At 57.1% G+C, this 18,396-nt stretch overlaps 1 protein-coding gene across 1 annotated transcript in view; it reads right to left on the bottom strand.

The window, feature by feature from the left end:
- sspo (SCO-spondin) overlaps positions 1-18,396 on the bottom strand; it is a 1,206,999-nt gene that overhangs the window by 380,251 nt on the left and 808,352 nt on the right. Inside the window, 1 exon segment of the mRNA XM_072468611.1 lies at positions 16,592-16,762. Within this exon segment, the coding sequence (XP_072324712.1) occupies positions 16,592-16,762 (171 nt within the window).

The raw sequence follows: 18,396 nt of genomic DNA on the forward strand, positions 1-18,396 counted from the left end.
CAGCCTCCCTGATGTGTCTCAGTGTCCGCAGCTCAGCCTCTCTGATGTGTCTCAGTGTCCGCAGCTCCGCCTCCCTGATGTGTCTCAGTGTCCGCAGCTCAGTCTCCCTGATGTGTCGCGGTATCCGCAGCTCAGCCTCCCTGATGTGTCTCAGTGTCCGCAGCTCAGCCTCCCTGATGTGTCTCAGTGTCCGCAGCTCAGCCTCCCTGATGTGTCTCAGTGTCCGCAGCTCAGCCTCCCTGATGTGTCGCGGTATCCGCAGCTCAGCCTCCCTGATGTGTCTCAGTGTCCGCAGCTCAGCCTCCCTGATGTGTCTCAGTGTCCGCAGCTCAGCCTCCCTGATGTGTCTCAGTGTCCGCAGCTCAGACACCCTGATGTGCCTCAGTGTCTACAGCTCAGTCTCCCTGATGTGTCTGTGTTCGCAGCTCAGCCTCCCTGATGTGTCTCAGTGTCCGCAGCTCAGCCTCCCTGATGTGTCTCAGTGTCCGCAGCTCAGCCTCCCTGAGGTGTCTCAGTGTCCGCAGCTCAGACACCCTGATGTGCCTCAGTGTCTACAGCTCAGTCTCCCTGATGTGTCTGTGTTCGCAGCTCAGCCTCCCTGATGTGTCGCAGTGTCCGCAGCTCAGCCTCCCTAATGTGTCTCAGTGTCCGCAGCTCAGCCTCCCGATGTATCTCAGTGTCCGCAGCTCAGCCTCCCCGATGTGTCGCAGTGTCCGCAGCTCAGCCTCCCTGATGTGTCTCAGTGTCCGCAGCTCAGCCTCCCGATGTATCTCAGTGTCCGCAGCTCAGCCTCCCTGATGTGTCTCAGTGTCCGCAGCTCAGCCTCCCGGAAGTGTCTCAGTAATCGCAGCTCAGCCTCCCTGATGTGTCTCAGTGTCCGCAGCTCAGTCTCCCTGATGTGTCACAGTGTCCGCAGCTCAGCCTCCCTGATGTGTCTCAGTGTTCGCAGCTCAGCCTCCCTGATGTGCCTCAGTGTCCGCAGCTCAGCCTCCCTGATGTGTCTCAGTGTCCGCAGCTCAGTCCCCCTGATGTGTCGCGGTATCCGCAGCTCAGCCTCCCTGATGTGTCTCAGTGTCCGCAGCTCAGCCTCCCTGATGTGTCGCGGTATCCGCAGCTCAGCTACCCTGATGTGTCTCAGTGTCCACAGCTCAGCCTCCCTGATGTGTCTCAGTGTCCGCAGCTCAGCCTCCCTGATGTGTCTCAGTGTCCACAGCTCAGCCTCCCTGATGTGTCTCAGTGTCCGCAGCTCAGCCTCCCTGATGTGTCGCGGTATCCGCAGCTCAGCTACCCTGATGTGTCTCAGTGTCCACAGCTCAGCCTCCCTGATGTGTCTCAGTGTCCGCAGCTCAGTCTCCCTGATGTGCCTCAGTGTCCGCAGCTCAGCCTCACTATTGTGTCTCAGTGTCCGCAGCTCAGCCTCCCTGATGTGTCTCAGTGTCCGCAGCTCAGTCTCCCTGATGTGTCTCAGTGTCCGCAGCTCAGTCTCCCTGATGTGCCTCAGTGTCCGCAGCTCAGCCTCCCTGATGTGTCTCAGTGTCCACAGCTCAGCCTCCCTGATGTGTCAGTGTCCGCAGCTCAGTCTCCCTGATGTGCCTCAGTGTCTACAGCTCAGTCTCCCTGATGTGTCTCAGTGTCCGCAGCTCAGCCTCACTATTGTGTCTCAGTGTCCGCAGCTCAGCCTCCCTGATGTGTCTCAGTGTCCGCAGCTCAGCCTCCCTGATGTGTCTCAGTGTCCACAGCTCAGCCTCCCCGATGTGTCTGTGTTCGCAGCTCAGCCTCCCCGATGTGTCTGTGTTCGCAGCTCAGCCTCCCTGATGTGTCTCAGTGTCCGCAGCTCAGCCTCCCTGATGTGTCTCAGTGTCCACAGCTCAGTCTCCCTGATGTGTCTCAGTGTCCACAGCTCAGTCTCCCTGATGTGTCTCAGTGTCCACAGCTCAGCCTCCCTGATGTGTCTCAGTGTCCGCAGCTCAGCCTCACTATTGTGTCTCAGTCTCCGCAGCTCAGCCTCCCTGATGTGTCTCAGTGTCCGCAGCTCAGCCTCCCTGATGTGTCTCAGTGTCCGCAGCTCAGCCTGCCTGATGTGTCTCAGTGTCCGCAGCTCAGCCTCCCTGATGTGTCTCAGTGTTCGCAGCTCAGCCTCCCTGATGTGTCTCAGTGTTCGCAGCTCAGTCTCCCTGATGTGTCTCAGTGTCCGCAGCTCAGTCTCCCTGATGTGTCTCAGTGTCCGCAGCTCAGCCTCCCTGATGTGTCTCAGTGTCCGCAGCTCAGCCTCCCTGATGTGTCTCAGTGTCCGCAGCTCAGCCTCACTATTGTGTCTCAGTGTCCGCAGCTCAGCCTCCCTGATGTGTCTCAGTGTCCGCAGCTCAGTCTCCCTGATGTGTCGCGGTATCCGCAGCTCAGCCTCCCTGATGTGTCTCAGTGTCCGCAGCTCAGCCTCCCTGATGTGTCGCGGTATCCGCAGCTCAGCCTCCCTGATGTGTCTCAGTGTCCGCAGCTCAGTCTCCCTGATGTGTCGCGGTATCCGCAGCTCAGCCTCCCTGATGTGTCTCAGTGTCCGCAGCTCAGCCTCCCTGATGTGTCGCGGTATCCGCAGCTCAGCCTCCCTGATGAGTCTCAGTGTCCGCAGCTCAGCCTCCCTGTTGTGTCTCAGTGTCCGCAGCTCAGTCTCCCTGATGTGTCTCAGTGTCCGCAGCTCAGCCTCCCTGATGAGTCTCAGTGTCCGCAGCTCAGCCTCCCTGATGTGTCTCAGTGTCCACAGCTCAGCCTCCCTGATGTGTCTCAGTGTCCGCAGCTCAGCCTCCCTGATGTGTCTCAGTGTCTGCAGCTCAGCCTCCCTGATGTGTCTCAGTGTCCACAGCTCAGCCTCCCTGCTGTGTCTCAGTGTCCACAGCTCAGCCTCCCTGATGTGTCTCAGTGTCCGCAGCTCAGCCTCCCTGATGAGTCTCAGTGTCCGCAGCTCAGCCTCCCTGATGTGTCTCAGTGTCCGCAGCTCAGCCTCCCTGATGTGTCTCAGCGTCCACAGCTCAGCCTCCCTGATGTGTCTCAGTGTCCGCAGCTCAGTCTCCCTGATGTGTCTCAGCGTCCACAGCTCAGCCTCCCTGATATGTCTCAGTGTCCACAGCTCAGTCTCCCTGATGAGTCTCAGTGTCCGCAGCTCAGCCTCCCTGATGTGTCTCAGTGTCCGCAGCTCAGCCTCCCTGATGTGTCTCAGTGTCCACAGCTCAGCCTCCCTGATGTGTCTCAGTGTCCGCAGCTCAGCCTCCCTGATGTGTCTCAGTGTCTGCAGCTCAGCCTCCCTGATGTGTCTCAGTGTCCGCAGCTCAGTCTCCCTGATGTGTCTCAGCGTCCACAGCTCAGCCTCCCTGATATGTCTCAGTGTCCACAGCTCAGCCTCCCTGACGTGTCTCCGTGACCGCAGCTCAGTCTCCCTGATGTGTCTCAGTGTCCGCAGCTCAGTCTCTCTGAAGTGTCTCAGTGTCCGCAGCTCAGACACCCTGATGTGTCTCAGTGTCCGCAGCTCAGCCTCCCTGATGTGTCTCAGTGTCCGCAGCTCAGCCTCCCTGATGTGTCTCAGTGTCCGCAGCTCAGCCTCCCTGATGTGTCTCCGTGTCCGCAGCTCAGCCTCCCTGATGTGTCTCAGTGTCCGCAGCTCAGCCTCCCTGATGTGTCTCAGTGTCCGCAGCTCAGCCTCCCTGATGTGTCTCAGTGTCCGCAGCTCAGCCTCCCTGATGTGTCTCCGTGTCCGCAGCTCAGTCTCCCTGATGTGTCTCAGTGTCCACAGCTCAGTCTCCCTGATGTGTCTCAGTGTCCGCAGCTCAGTCACCCTGATGTGTCTCCGTGTCCGCAGCTCAGTCTCCCTGATGTGTCTCAGTGTCCGCAGCTCAGTCACCCTGATGTGTCTCCGTGTCCGCAGCTCAGTCTCCCTGATGTGTCTCAGTGTCCGCAGCTCAGCCTCCCTGATGTGTCTCAGTGTCCGCAGCTCAGTCTCCCTGATGTGTCTCCGTGTCCGCAGCTCAGCCTCCCTGATGTGTCTCAGTGTCCGCAGCTCAGTCACCCTGATGTGTCTCCGTGTCCGCAGCTCAGTCTCCCTGATGTGTCTAAGTGTCCGCAGCTCAGTCACCCTGATGTGTCTCAGTGTCCGCAGCTCAGTCTCCCTGATGTGTCGCAGTGTCCGCAGCTCAGCCTCCCTGATGTGTCTAAGTGTCCGCAGCTCAGCCTCCCTGATGTGTCTCAGTGTCCGCAGCTCAGCCTCCCTGATGTGTCTAAGTGTCCGCAGCTCAGTCTCCCTGATGTGTCTCAGTGTCCGCAGCTCAGCCTCCCTGTTGTGTCTCAGTGTCCGCAGCTCAGTCTCCCTGATGTGTCTAAGTGTCCGCAGCTCAGTCTCCCTGATGTGTCTCAGTGTCCGCAGCTCAGCCTCTCTGATGTGTCTCAGTGTCCGCAGCTCAGCCTCCCTGATGTGTCTAAGTGTCCGCAGCTCAGCCTCTCTGATGTGTCGCGGTATCCGCAGCTCAGACACCCTGATGTGTCTCAGTGTCCGCAGCTCAGACACCCTGATGTGTCTCAGTGTCCACAGCTCAGCCTCCCTGATGTGTCTCAGTGTCCTCAGCTCAGCCTCCCTGATGTGTCTCAGTGTCCGCAGCTCAGCCTCCCTGATGTGTCTCCGTGTCCGCAGCTCAGTCTCCCTGATGTGTCTCAGTGTCCGCAGCTCAGCCTCCCTGATGTGTCTCAGTGTCCGCAGCTCAGCCTCCCTGATGTGTCTCAGTGTCCGCAGCTCAGTCTCCCTGATGTGTCTCAGTGTCCGCAGCTCAGCCTCCCTGATGTGTGTCAGTGTCCGCAGCTCAGTCTCCCTGATGTGTGTCAGTATCCGCAGCTCAGCCTCCCTGATGTGTCGCGGTATCCGCAGCTCAGCCTCCCTGATGTGTCTCAGTGTCCGCAGCTCAGCCTCCCTGATGTGTGTCAGTGTCCGCAGCTCAGTCTCCCTGATGTGTCTCAGTGTCCGCAGCTCAGCCTCCCTGATGTGTCGCGGTATCCGCAGCTCAGCCTCCCTGATGTGTGTCAGTGTCCGCAGCTCAGTCTCCCTGATGTGTGTCAGTATCCGCAGCTCAGCCTCCCTGATGTGTCGCGGTATCCGCAGCTCAGCCTCCCTGATGTGTCTCAGTGTCCGCAGCTCAGCCTCCCTGATGTGTGTCAGTGTCCGCAGCTCAGTCTCCCTGATGTGTCTCAGTGTCCGCAGCTCAGCCTCCCTGATGTGTCGCGGTATCCGCAGCTCAGCCTCCCTGATGTGTCTCAGTGTCCGCAGCTCAGACACCCTGATGTGTCTCAGTGTCCGCAGCTCAGCCTCCCTGATGTGTCTCAGTGTCCGCAGCTCAGCCTCCCTGATGTGTCTCAGTGTCCACAGCACAGCCTCCCTGATGTGTCTCAGTGTCCGCAGCTCAGCCTCCCTGATGTGTCTCAGTGTCCGCAGCTCAGCCTCCCTGATGTGTCGCGGTATCCGCAGCTCAGCCTCCCTGATGTGTCTCAGTGTCCGCAGCTCAGCCTCCCTGATGTGTCTCAGTGTCCGCAGCTCAGTCTCCCTGATGTGTCTCAGTGTCCGCAGCTCAGCCTCCCTGATGTGTCTCAGTGTCCGCAGCTCAGCCTCCCTGATGTGACTCAGTGTCCGCAGCTCAGCCTCCCTGATGTGTCTCAGTGTCCGCAGCTCAGTCTCCCTGATGTGTCTCAGTGTCCGCAGCTCAGCCTCCCTGATGTGTCTCAGTGTCCGCAGCTCAGACACCCTGATGTGCCTCAGTGTCCACAGCTCAGTCTCCCTGATGTGTCTCAGTGTCCGCAGCTCAGTCTCCCTGATGTGTCTCAGTGTCCACAGCTCAGCCTCCCTGATGTGTCTCAGTGTCCGCAGCTCAGCCTCACTATTGTGTCTCAGTGTCCGCAGCTCAGCCTCCCTGATGTGTCTCAGTGTCCGCAGCTCAGTCTCCCTGATGTGTCTCAGTGTCCGCAGCTCAGCCTCCCTGATGTGTCTCAGTGTCCGCAGCTCAGCCTCCCTGATGTGTCGCGGTGTCCGCAGCTCAGTCTCCCTGATGTGTCGCGGTATCCGCAGCTCAGCCTCCCTGATGTGTCTCAGTGTCCGCAGCTCAGACACCCTGATGTGTCTCAGTGTCCACAGCTCAGTCTCCCTGATGTGTCTCAGTGTCCGCAGCTCAGCCTCCCTGATGTGTCTCAGTGTCCGCAGCTCAGCCTCCCTGATGTGTCGCGGTATCCGCAGCTCAGCTACCCTGATGTGTCTCAGTGTCCACAGCTCAGCCTCCCTGATGTGTCTCAGTGTCTGCAGCTCAGCCTCCCTGATGTGTCTCAGTGTACACAGCTCAGCCTCCCTGATGTGTCTCAGTGTCCGCAGCTCAGCCTCACTATTGTGTCTCAGTGTCCGCAGCTCAGCCTCCCTGATGTGTCTCAGTGTCCGCAGCTCAGTCTCCCTGATGTGTCTCAGTGTCCGCAGCTCAGCCTCCCTGATGTGTCTCAGTGTCCGCAGCTCAGCCTCCCTGATGTGTCGCGGTATCCGCAGCTCAGCCTCCCTGATGTGTCGCGGTATCCGCAGCTCAGCTACCCTGATGTGTCTCAGTGTCCGCAGCTCAGTCTCCCTGATGTGTCTCAGTGTCCGCAGCTCAGTCTCCCTGATGTGCCTCAGTGTCTACAGCTCAGCCTCCCTGATGTGTCAGTGTCCGCAGCTCAGTCTCCCTGATGTGTCTCAGTGTCCGCAGCTCAGTCTCCCTGATGTGTCTCAGTGTCCGCAGTGCAGCCGCCCTGATGTGTCTCAGTGTCCGCAGCTCAGTCTCCCTGATGTGTCTCAGTGTCCGCAGCTCAGTCTCCCTGATGTGTCTCAGTGTCCGCAGCTCAGCCGCCCTGATGTGTCTCAGTGTCCGCAGCTCAGCCGCCCTGATGTGTCAGTGTCCGCAGCTCAGTCTCCCTGATGTGTCTCAGTGTCCGCAGCTCAGCCTCCCTGATGTGTCTCAGTGTCCGCAGCTCAGCCTCCCTGATGTGCCTCAGTGTCTACAGCTCAGTCTCCCTGATGTGTCAGTGTCCGCAGCTCAGCCTCACTATTGTGTCTCAGTGTCCGCAGCTCAGCCTCCCTGAGGTGTCTCAGTGTCCGCAGCTCAGCCTCCCTGATGAGTCTCAGTGTCCACAGCTCAGCCTCCCTGATATGTCTCAGTGTCCGCAGCTCAGCCTCCCTGATGTGTCTCAGTGTCCGCAGCTCAGCCTCCCCGATGTGTCTGTGTTCGCAGCTCAGCCTCCCTGATGTGTCTCAGTGTCCGCAGCTCAGCCTCCCTGATGTGTCTCAGTGTCCACAGCTCAGCCTCCCTGATGTGTCTCAGTGTCCACAGCTCAGTCTCCCTGATGTGTCTCAGTGTCCACAGCTCAGCCTCCCTGATGTGTCTCAGTGTCCGCAGCTCAGCCTCACTATTGTGTCTCAGTCTCCGCAGCTCAGCCACCCTGATGTGTCTCAGTGTTCACAGCTCAGTCTCCCTGATGTGTCTCAGTGTCCACAGCTCAGTCTCCCTGATGTGTCTCAGTGTTCGCAGCTCAGCCTCCCTGATGTGTCTCAGTGTTCGCAGCTCAGCCTCCCTGATGTGTCTCAGTGTCCGCAGCTCAGCCTCCCTGATGTGTCTCAGTGTTCGCAGCTCAGCCTCCCTGATGTGTCTCAGTGTTCGCAGCTCAGTCTCCCTGATGTGTCTCAGTGTCCGCAGATCAGCCTCCCTGATGTGTCGCAGTGTCCGCAGCTCAGTCTCCCTGATGTGTCTCAGTGTCCGCAGCTCAGCCTCCCTGATGTGTCTCAGTGTCCGCAGCTCAGCCTCCCTGATGTGTCTCAGTGTCCGCAGCTCAGTCTCCCTGATGTGTCGCGGTATCCGCAGCTCAGCCTCCCTGATGTGTCTCAGTGTCCGCAGCTCAGCCTCCCTGATGTGTCGCGGTATCCGCAGCTCAGCCTCCCTGATGTGTCTCAGTGTCCGCAGCTCAGTCTCCCTGATGTGTCGCGGTATCCGCAGCTCAGCCTCCCTGATGTGTCTCAGTGTCCGCAGCTCAGCCTCCCTGATGTGTCGCGGTATCCGCAGCTCAGCCTCCCTGATGAGTCTCAGTGTCCGCAGCTCAGCCTCCCTGATGTGGCTCAGTGTCCGCAGCTCAGCCTCCCTGATGTGTCTCAGTGTCCACAGCTCAGCCTCCCTGATGTGTCTCAGTGTCCGCAGCTCAGCCTCCCTGATGTGTCTCAGTGTCTGCAGCTCAGCCTCCCTGATGTGTCTCAGTGTCCACAGCTCAGCCTCCCTGCTGTGTCTCAGTGTCCACAGCTCAGCCTCCCTGATGTGTCTCAGTGTCCGCAGCTCAGCCTCCCTGATGAGTCTCAGTGTCCGCAGCTCAGCCTCCCTGATGTGTCTCAGTGTCCGCAGCTCAGCCTCCCTGATGTGTCTCAGCGTCCACAGCTCAGCCTCCCTGATGTGTCTCAGTGTCCGCAGCTCAGCCTCCCTGATGTGTCTCAGTGTCCACAGCTCAGCCTCCCTGATGTGTCTCAGTGTCCGCAGCTCAGCCTCCCTGATGTGTCTCAGTGTCTGCAGCTCAGCCTCCCTGATGTGTCTCAGTGTCCGCAGCTCAGTCTCCCTGATGTGTCTCAGCGTCCACAGCTCAGCCTCCCTGACGTGTCTCCGTGACCGCAGCTCAGCCTCCCTGATGTGTCTCAGTGTCCGCAGCTCAGTCTCTCTGAAGTGTCTCAGTGTCCGCAGCTCAGACACCCTGATGTGTCTCAGTGTCCGCAGCTCAGCCTCCCTGATGTGTCTCAGTGTCCGCAGCTCAGCCTCCCTGATGTGTCTCAGTGTCCGCAGCTCAGCCTCCCTGATGTGTCTCCGTGTCCGCAGCTCAGCCTCCCTGATGTGTCTCAGTGTCCGCAGCTCAGCCTCCCTGATGTGTCTCAGTGTCCGCAGCTCAGCCTCCCTGATGTGTCTCAGTGTCCGCAGCTCAGCCTCCCTGATGTGTCTCCGTGTCCGCAGCTCAGTCTCCCTGATGTGTCTCAGTGTCCACAGCTCAGTCTCCCTGATGTGTCTCAGTGTCCGCAGCTCAGTCACCCTGATGTGTCTCCGTGTCCGCAGCTCAGTCTCCCTGATGTGTCTCAGTGTCCGCAGCTCAGCCTCCCTGATGTGTCTCAGTGTCCGCAGCTCAGCCTCCCTGATGTGTCTCCGTGTCCGCAGCTCAGTCTCCCTGATGTGTCTCAGTGTCCACAGCTCAGTCTCCCTGATGTGTCTCAGTGTCCGCAGCTCAGTCACCCTGATGTGTCTCCGTGTCCGCAGCTCAGTCTCCCTGATGTGTCTCAGTGTCCGCAGCTCAGCCTCCCTGATGTGTCTCAGTGTCCGCAGCTCAGCCTCCCTGATGTGTCTCCGTGTCCGCAGCTCAGCCTCCCTGATGTGTCTCAGTGTCCGCAGCTCAGTCACCCTGATGTGTCTCCGTGTCCGCAGCTCAGTCTCCCTGATGTGTCGCGGTATCCGCAGCTCAGCCTCCCTGATGTGTCTCAGTGTCCGCAGCTCAGTCACCCTGATGTGTCTCAGTGTCCGCAGCTCAGTCTCCCTGATGTGTCGCGGTATCCGCAGCTCAGCCTCCCTGATGTGTCTCAGTGTCCGCAGCTCAGCCTCCCTGATGTGTCTAAGTGTCCGCAGCTCAGTCTCCCTGATGTGTCTCAGTGTCCGCAGCTCAGCCTCTCTGATGTGTCTCAGTGTCCGCAGCTCAGCCTCCCTGATGTGTCTAAGTGTCCGCAGCTCAGCCTCTCTGATGTGTCGCGGTATCCGCAGCTCAGACACCCTGATGTGTCTCAGTGTCCGCAGCTCAGACACCCTGATGTGTCTCAGTGTCCTCAGCTCAGCCTCCCTGATGTGTCTCAGTGTCCGCAGCTCAGCCTCCCTGATGTGTCTCAGTGTCCGCAACTCAGTCTCCCTGATGTGTCTCAGTGTCCGCAGCTCAGCCTCCCTGATGTGTCTCCGTGTCCGCAGCTCAGCCTCCCTGATGTGTCTCAGTGTCCGCAGCTCAGACACCCTGATGTGTCTCAGTGTCCTCAGCTCAGCCTCCCTGATGTGTCTCAGTGTCCGCAGCTCAGCCTCCCTGATGTGTCTCAGTGTCCACAGCTCAGCCTCCCTGATGTGTCTCAGTGTCCGCAGCTCAGTCTCCCTGATGTGTCTCAGTGTCCGCAGCTCAGTCTCCCTGATGTGTCTCAGTGTCCGCAGCTCAGCCTCCCTGATGTGTCTCAGTGTCCGCAGCTCAGCCTCCCTGATGTGTCTCAGTGTCCGCAGCTCAGTCTCCCTGATGTGTCGCGGTATCCGCAGCTCAGCCTCCCTGATGTGTCTCAGTGTCCGCAGCTCAGACACCCTGATGTGTCTCAGTGTCCGCAGCTCAGCCTCCCTGATGTGTCTCAGTGTCCGCAGCTCAGCCTCCCTGATGTGTCTCAGTGTCCACAGCACAGCCTCCCTGATGTGTCTCAGTGTCCGCAGCTCAGTCTCCCTGATGTGTCTCAGTGTCCGCAGCTCAGCCTCCCTGATGTGTCTCAGTGTCCGCAGCTCAGACACCCTGATGTGCCTCAGTGTCCACAGCTCAGTCTCCCTGATGTGTCTCAGTGTCCGCAGCTCAGCCTCCCTGATGTGTCAGTGTACACAGCTCAGCCTCCCTGATGTGTCAGTGTACACAGCTCAGCCTCCCTGATGTGTCAGTGTACACAGCTCAGCCTCCCTGATGTGTCTCAGTGTCCGCAGCTCAGCCTCCCTGATGTGTCTCAGTGTACACAGCTCAGCCTCCCTGATGTGTCAGTGTACACAGCTCAGCCTCCCTGATGTGTCAGTGTACACAGCTCAGCCTCCCTGATGTGTCTCAGTGTCCGCAGCTCAGTCTCCCTGATGTGTCTCAGTGTCCGCAGCTCAGCCTCCCTGATGTGTCTCAGTGTCCGCAGCTCAGTCTCCCTGATGTGTCTCAGTGTCCGCAGCTCAGCCTCCCTGATGTGTCTCAGTGTCCGCAGCTCAGCCTCCCTGATGTGTCGCGGTATCCGCAGCTCAGCCTCCCTGATGTGTCGCGGTATCCGCAGCTCAGCCTCCCTGATGTGTCTCAGTGTCCGCAGCTCAGACACCCTGATGTGTCTCAGTGTCCACAGCTCAGTCTCCCTGATGTGTCTCAGTGTCCGCAGCTCAGCCTCCCTGATGTGTCTCAGTGTCCGCAGCTCAGCCTCCCTGATGTGTCTCAGTGTCCGCAGCTCAGCCTCCCTGATGTGTCTCAGTGTCCGCAGCTCAGCCTCCCTGATGTGTCTCAGTGTTCGCAGCTCAGTCTCCCTGATGTGTCGCGGTATCCGCAGCTCAGCCTCCCTGATGTGTCGCGGTATCCGCAGCTCAGCCTCCCTGATGTGTCTCAGTGTCCGCAGCTCAGACACCCTGATGTGTCTCAGTGTCCACAGCTCAGTCTCCCTGATGTGTCTCAGTGTCCGCAGCTCAGTCTCCCTGATGTGTCTCAGTGTCCACAGCTCAGCCTCCCTGATGTGTCTCAGTGTCTGCAGCTCAGCCTCCCTGATGTGTCTCAGTGTCCACAGCTCAGCCTCCCTGATGTGTCAGTGTCCGCAGCTCAGCCTCCCTGATGTGTCAGTGTCCGCAGCTCAGCCTCCCTGATGTGTCTCAGTGTCCGCAGCTCAGCCTCCCTGATGTGTCAGTGTCCGCAGCTCAGCCTCCCTGATGTGTCGCGGTATCCGCAGCTCAGCCTCCCTGATGTGTCGCGGTATCCGCAGCTCAGCCTCCCTGATGTGTCAGTGTCCGCAGCTCAGCCTCTCTGATGTGTCTCAGTGTCCGCAGCTCAGTCTCCCTGATGTGTCGCGGTATCCGCAGCTCAGCCTCCCTGATGTGTCAGTGTCCGCAGCTCAGCCTCCCTGATGTGTCTCAGTGTCCGCAGCTCAGCCTCCCTGATGTGTCAGTGTCCGCAGCTAAGCCTCCCTGATGTGTCAGTGTCCGCAGCTCAGCCTCCCTGATGTGTCTCAGTGTCCGCAGCTCAGTCTCCCTGATGTGTCAGTGTCCGCAGCTCAGCCTCACTATTGTGTCAGTATCCGCAGCTCAGCCTCTCTGCTGTGTCTCAGTGTCCGCAGCTCAGCCTCCCTGATGTGTCTCAGTGTCCGCAGCTCAGTCTCCCTGATGTGTCTCAGCATCCGCAGCTCAGCCTCCCTGATGTGTCTCAGTGTCCGCAGCTCAGCCTCCCTGATGTGTCTCAGTGTCGGCAGCTCAGCCTCCCTGATGTGTCTCAGTGTCCGCAGCTCAGCCTCCCTGATGTGTCTCAGTGTCCGCAGCTCAGTCTCCCTGATGTGTCTCAGTGTCCGCAGCTCAGTCTCCCTGATGTGTCTCAGCATCCGCAGCTCAGCCTCCCTGATGTGTCTCAGTGTCCACAGCTCAGCCTCCCTGATGTGTCTCAGTGTCCGCAGCTCAGCCTCCCTGATGTGTCTCAGTGTCCGCAGCTCAGCCTCACTGATGTGTCTCAGTGTCCGCAGCTCAGCCTCCCTGATGTGTCTCAGTGTACGCAGCTCAGTCTCACTGATGTGTCAGTGTCCGCAGCTCAGTCTCCCTGATGTGTCAGTGTCCGCAGGTCAGCCTCACTATTGTGTCTCAGTGTCCGCAGCTCAGTCTCCCTGATGTGTCTCAGCATCCGCAGCTCAGCCTCCCTGATGTGTCTCAGTGTCCGCAGCTCAGCCTCCCTGATGTGTCTCACTGTGTGAAGTTCTGCCTCTGAGGTGAAGCTGCTCCAATGTCAGACATTCAGTGTAGATGCGTTTGACCCGGATCAGACTTTACCCAGAAGCTCCCACAGGCTGCAGCTGGGACACATCACCTATCCTGGCATCATTGTGTTCAGATTCAATATCTAGTTATTTATTCAATTGTAGATTTTAATTGTGTTTTTATATATTTTATTAACCTTACTACCAGTTGCTAAACTATTTTGAATAGAATAAACCTTTGTCACTTACCCGATACTCACCAAATGACCACCTTCCTCCCCTGCAGCAGAGTCACAACCTTCCTCCGGACTCAAAGTTAGAAAGCAAAAGTCAAGAGAGCACCCCATTCCCAACCTTCCCAAACTCCCAGCACCCCATTCCCATCCTTCCCAAACCCCCAGCACCCCATTCCCAACCTTCCCAAACTCCCAGCACCCCTTTCCGATCCTTCCCAAACTCCCAGCACCCCATTCCCATCCATCCCAAACTCCCAGCACCCCATTCCCATCCTTCCCAGCACCCCATTCCCATCCTTCCCAAACTCCCAGCACCCCATTCCCATCCTTCCCAAACTCCGATCCTTCCCAAACTCCCAGCACCCCATTCCCATCCTTCCCAAACTCCCAACACCCCATTCCCATCCGTCCCAAACTCCCAGCACCCCATTCCCATCCTTCCCAAACTCCCAGCACCCCATTCCCATCCTTCCCAAACTCCCAGCACCCCATTCCCATCCTTCCCAAACTCCCAACACCCCATTCCCATCCTTCCCAAACTCCCAGCACCCCATTCCCATCCGTCCCAAACTCCCAGCACCCCATTCCCATCCTTCCCAAACTCCCAGCACCCCATTCCCATCCTTCCCAAACTCCCAGCACCCCATTCCCATCCTTCCCAAACTCCCAGCACCCCATTCCCATCCTTCCCAAACTCCCAGCACCCCATTCCCATCCTTCCCAAACTCCCAGCACCCCATTCCCATCCTTCCCAAACTCCCAACACCCCATTCCCATCCGTCCCAAACTCCCAGCACCCCATTCCCATCCTTCCCAAACTCCCAGCACCCCATTCCCATCCTTCCCAAACTCCCAGCACCCCATTCCCATCCTTCCCAAACTCCCAGCACCCCATTCCCATCCTTCCCAAACTCCCAGCACCCCATTCCCATCCTTCCCAAACTCCCAGCACCCCATTCCTATCCTTCCCAAACTCCCAGCACCCCATTCCCATCCTTCCCAAACTCCCAACACCCCATTCCCATCCTTCCCAAACACCCAGCACCACTTTCCCATCCTTCCCAAACTCCCAGCACCCCATTCCCATCCATCCCAAACTCCCAACACCCCATTCCCATCCTTCCCAAACTCCCAGCACCCCATTCCCATCCTTCCCAAACTCCCAACACCCCATTCCCATCCTTCCCAAACACCCAGCACCCCTTTCCCATCCTTCCCAAACTCCCAACACCCCATTCCCATCCTTCCCAAACTCCCAGCACCCCATTCCCATCCTTCCCAAACTCCCAACACCCCATTCCCATCCTTCCCAAACACCCAGCACCCCTTTCCCATCCTTCCCAAACACCCAACACCCCATTCCCATCCTTCCCAAACTCCCAGCACCCCATTCCCATCCTTCCCAAACACCCAGCACCCCTTTCCCATCCTTCCCAAATTCCCAGCACCCCTTTCCCATCCTTCACAAACTCCCATCCTTCCCAAACTCCCAACACCCCTTTCCCATCCTTCCCAGCACCCCTTTCCCATCCTTCCCAAACTCCCAACACCCCATTCCCATCCTTCCCAAACTCCCAGCACCCCATTCCCATCCTTCCCAGCACCCCTTTCCCATCCATCCCAAACTCCCAGCACCCCATTCCCATCCTTCCCAAACTCCCAGCACCCCATTCCCATCCTTCCCATCCTTCCCAGCACCCCTTTCCCATCCTTCCCAAACACCCAGCACCCCTTTCCCATCCATCCCAAACTCCCAGCACCCCATTCCCATCCTTCCCAAACTCCCAGCACCCCATTCCCATCCTTCCCAAACTCCCAGCACCCCATTCCCATCCTTCCCATCCTTCCCAGCACCCCTTTCCCATCCTTCCCAAACACCCAGCACCCCTTTCCCATCCATCCCAAACTCCCAGCACCCCATTCCCATCCTTCCCAAACTCCCAACACCCCATTCCCATCCTTCCCAAACACCCAGCACCCCTTTCCCATCCTTCCCAAACACCCAACACCCCATTCCCATCCTTCCCAAACTCCCAGCACCCCATTCCCATCCTTCCCAAACACCCAGCACCCCTTTCCCATCCTTCCCAAATTCCCAGCACCCCTTTCCCATCCTTCACAAACTCCCATCCTTCCCAAACTCCCAACACCCCTTTCCCATCCTTCCCAGCACCCCTTTCCCATCCTTCCCAAACTCCCAACACCCCATTCCCATCCTTCCCAAACTCCCAGCACCCCATTCCCATCCTTCCCAGCACCCCTTTCCCATCCATCCCAAACTCCCAGCACCCCATTCCCATCCTTCCCAAACTCCCAGCACCCCATTCCCATCCATCCCAAACTCCCAGCACCCCATTCCCATCCTTCCCAAACTCCCAGCACCCCATTCCCATCCATCCCAAACTCCCAGCACCCCATTCCCATCCTTCCCAGCACCCCATTCCCATCCTTCCCAAACTCCCAGCACCCCATTCCTATCCTTCCCAAACTCCCAGCACCCCATTCCCATCCTTCCCAGCACCCCATTCCCATCCACCACAAACGCCCAGCACCCCATTCCAATCCTTCCCAAACTCCCAGCACCCCATTCCCATCCTTCCCAAACTCCCAGCACCCCATTCCCATCCGTCCCAAACTCCAATCCTTCCCAAACTCCCAGCACCCCATTCCCATCCTTCCCAAACTCCCAGCACCCCATTCCCATCCTTCCCAAACTCCGATCCTTCCCAAACTCCCAGCACCCCATTCCCATCCTTCCCAAATTCCCAGCACCTCATTCCCATCCTTCCCAAACTCCGATCCTTCCCAAACTCCCAGCACCCCATTCCCATCCTTCCCAAACTCCCAACACCCCATTCCCATCCTTCCCAAACTCCCTTCATTCCCCAATTCCCAGCACTCTGTTCTGAATTACAATCCTTGCTGTAAATATCACCGAAAGAACCTCTTTCCTCCTTTGCACTGACTTTATTCTTGAAACCAGAAACCCGAATATCCTCACTCGTCTCTCCCCCAGGTCGAAGTCTCCCCTCGTGACTGAGCCTCTTTACTCAATTCATCAACTCCCGGAGCCCCCTTGCTGAGTCATTCAGCAGAATAAAGTCATCAGCATATTGAACATTTGCCGTCTGTCAACTGGAATCCAATCTCTGTATCCGTTAAATATCCCTCTGATCCTTAACGGGAAATGGAACTTGCTCCCAAATTGTTTTGGGGAACAATTCTTGGAAAGGCGGGAATGAAGGAGTGCCCAGCATTTTGGAGTGCCCTTTGCACGTCCAGGGTGCCCCCACCCCTCACGTTGTTATCCCCACTTTGTGCCTGACCTCCATTCCCCCACCCCTCCTGAAGCTGTATCACCCCGCCCACCCGAACGGGATGTGGGCGTCGCCTGATAGGCCAGGATTTATTACCATCTGTACTTGCTGATGGAGATTTGGATATCTCCTTTGCTGAATCCTGATTTGATGCTGACTAGGTTATCTGCTTTCAATCTTGCTCTTTGCAGGGGTTCAATATCTGCTGACGCCCCGACCCTCTCAGGATGGTTTTACACCTCTGTGTTCCCGACCCCGGACCCAATCTCTGACCGTCTTGTACAAACCTGAACACATGGTGGAATTATCGTGACATAATCTGCTCTGTTCCGCTTCTCCTCCACACTTCCTGCCTCCGAATCGGGGTGGAGGGCTGCCACAGGTCCGTGCCCTCACTGACGCCCCCACACAACCATCACACGCAGACCACACTGTCCACGGGCTCCAGTTCCCATCCACTGTACAGTGAAAATAAAACCGGGACAGTTAGTCGGATAAACCTGCTCACATCCAGCAAGGTCCATATCAATCACATGATTGGCCGAAGGCTCCCTCAGTTCCTCTGTCACATTCCTCCATTTTTCACTCACCCTCAGTAATCACCTCATCCCTCAGAATTCACCTCACTAAATGAATACTTTGCATCAGTATTGACCAAAGAGAAGGAATTGGTGGATGTTGAGTCTGGAGAAGGGTGTGTCGATAGCCTGGGTCACATTGAGATCCAAAAATGAAAAACGCTTATTGCCACCAGTAGGCTTCAAATGAAGTTACTGTAAAAAGCCCCTAGTCGCCACATTCCTGCGCCTGTTCGGGGAGGCTGGTACGGGAATTGAACCGTGCTGCTGGCCTGCCTTGGTCTGCTTTCAAAGCCAGCGATTTAGCCCAGTGGGCTAATTGTTTGGTGTCTTGAAAAATATTAAGGTGGATAAGTCCCCAGGGCCTGATGGGATCTACCCCAGAATACTGAAGGATGCTGGACAGGAAATTGCTGAGGACTTGACAGAAATCTTTGGATCCTCACTGTCTACAGGGGATGTCCTGGAGGACTGGAGAATAGCCAATGTTGTTCCTCTGTTTAAGAAGGGTAGCAAGGATAATCCAGGGAACTACAGGCCGGTGAGCCTGACATCAGTGGTAGGGAAATTACTGGAGAGAATTCTTCGAGACAGGATCTACTCCCATTTGGAAGCAAGGGGTCGTATTAGCGAGAGGCAGCACGGTTTTGTGAAGGGGAGGTCGTGTCTCACTAACTTGATAGAGTTTTGCAAAGAGGTCACAAAGATGATTGATGCAGGTAGGGCAGTGGATGTTGTCTATATGGACTTCAGTAAGGCCTTTGACAAAATCCCTCATGGCAGACTGGTACAAAAGGTGAAGTCACACGGGATCAGGGGTGAGCTGGGCAAGGTGGATACAGAACTGGCTAGGTCATCGAAGGCAGAGAGTAGCAATGGAAGAGTGCTTTTCTAATTGGAGGGCTGTGGCCAGTGGTGTTCCACAGGGATCAATGCTGGGACCTTTGCTGTTTGTAGTATATATAAATGATTTGGAGGAAAATGTAACTGGTCTGATTAGTAAGTTTGCAGACGGCACAAAAGGTTAGTGGAATTGCGGTTAGCGATGAGGACTGTCAGAAGATACAGCAGGATTTAGATTGTTTGGAGACTTGGGCGGAGAGATGGCTGATGGAGTTTAATCCGGACAAATGTGAGGTAATGCATTTTGGAAGGTCTAATGCAGGTAGGGAATATACAGTGAATGGTAGAACCCTCAAGAGTATTGAAAGTCAGAGAGATCTAGGAGTACAGGTCCACAGGTCACTGAAAGGGACAACACAGGTGGAGAAGGTAGTCAAGAAGGCATACGGCATGCTTGCCTTCATTGGCCGGGGCATTGAGTATAAGAATTGGCAAGTCATGTTGCAGCTGTATAGAACCTTAGTTAGGCCACACTTGGAGTATAGTGTTCAATTCTGGTCGCCACACTACCAGAAGGATGTGGAGGCTTTAGAGAGGGTGCAGAAGAGATTTACCAGAATGTTGCCTGGTATGGAGGGCATTAGCTATGAGGAGAGATTGAATAAACTTGG

The sequence above is a fragment of the Scyliorhinus torazame genome, chromosome 11 (genome assembly GCF_047496885.1).
Source record: "Scyliorhinus torazame isolate Kashiwa2021f chromosome 11, sScyTor2.1, whole genome shotgun sequence".
NCBI classification, from domain to species: Eukaryota; Metazoa; Chordata; class Chondrichthyes; order Carcharhiniformes; family Scyliorhinidae; genus Scyliorhinus; species Scyliorhinus torazame.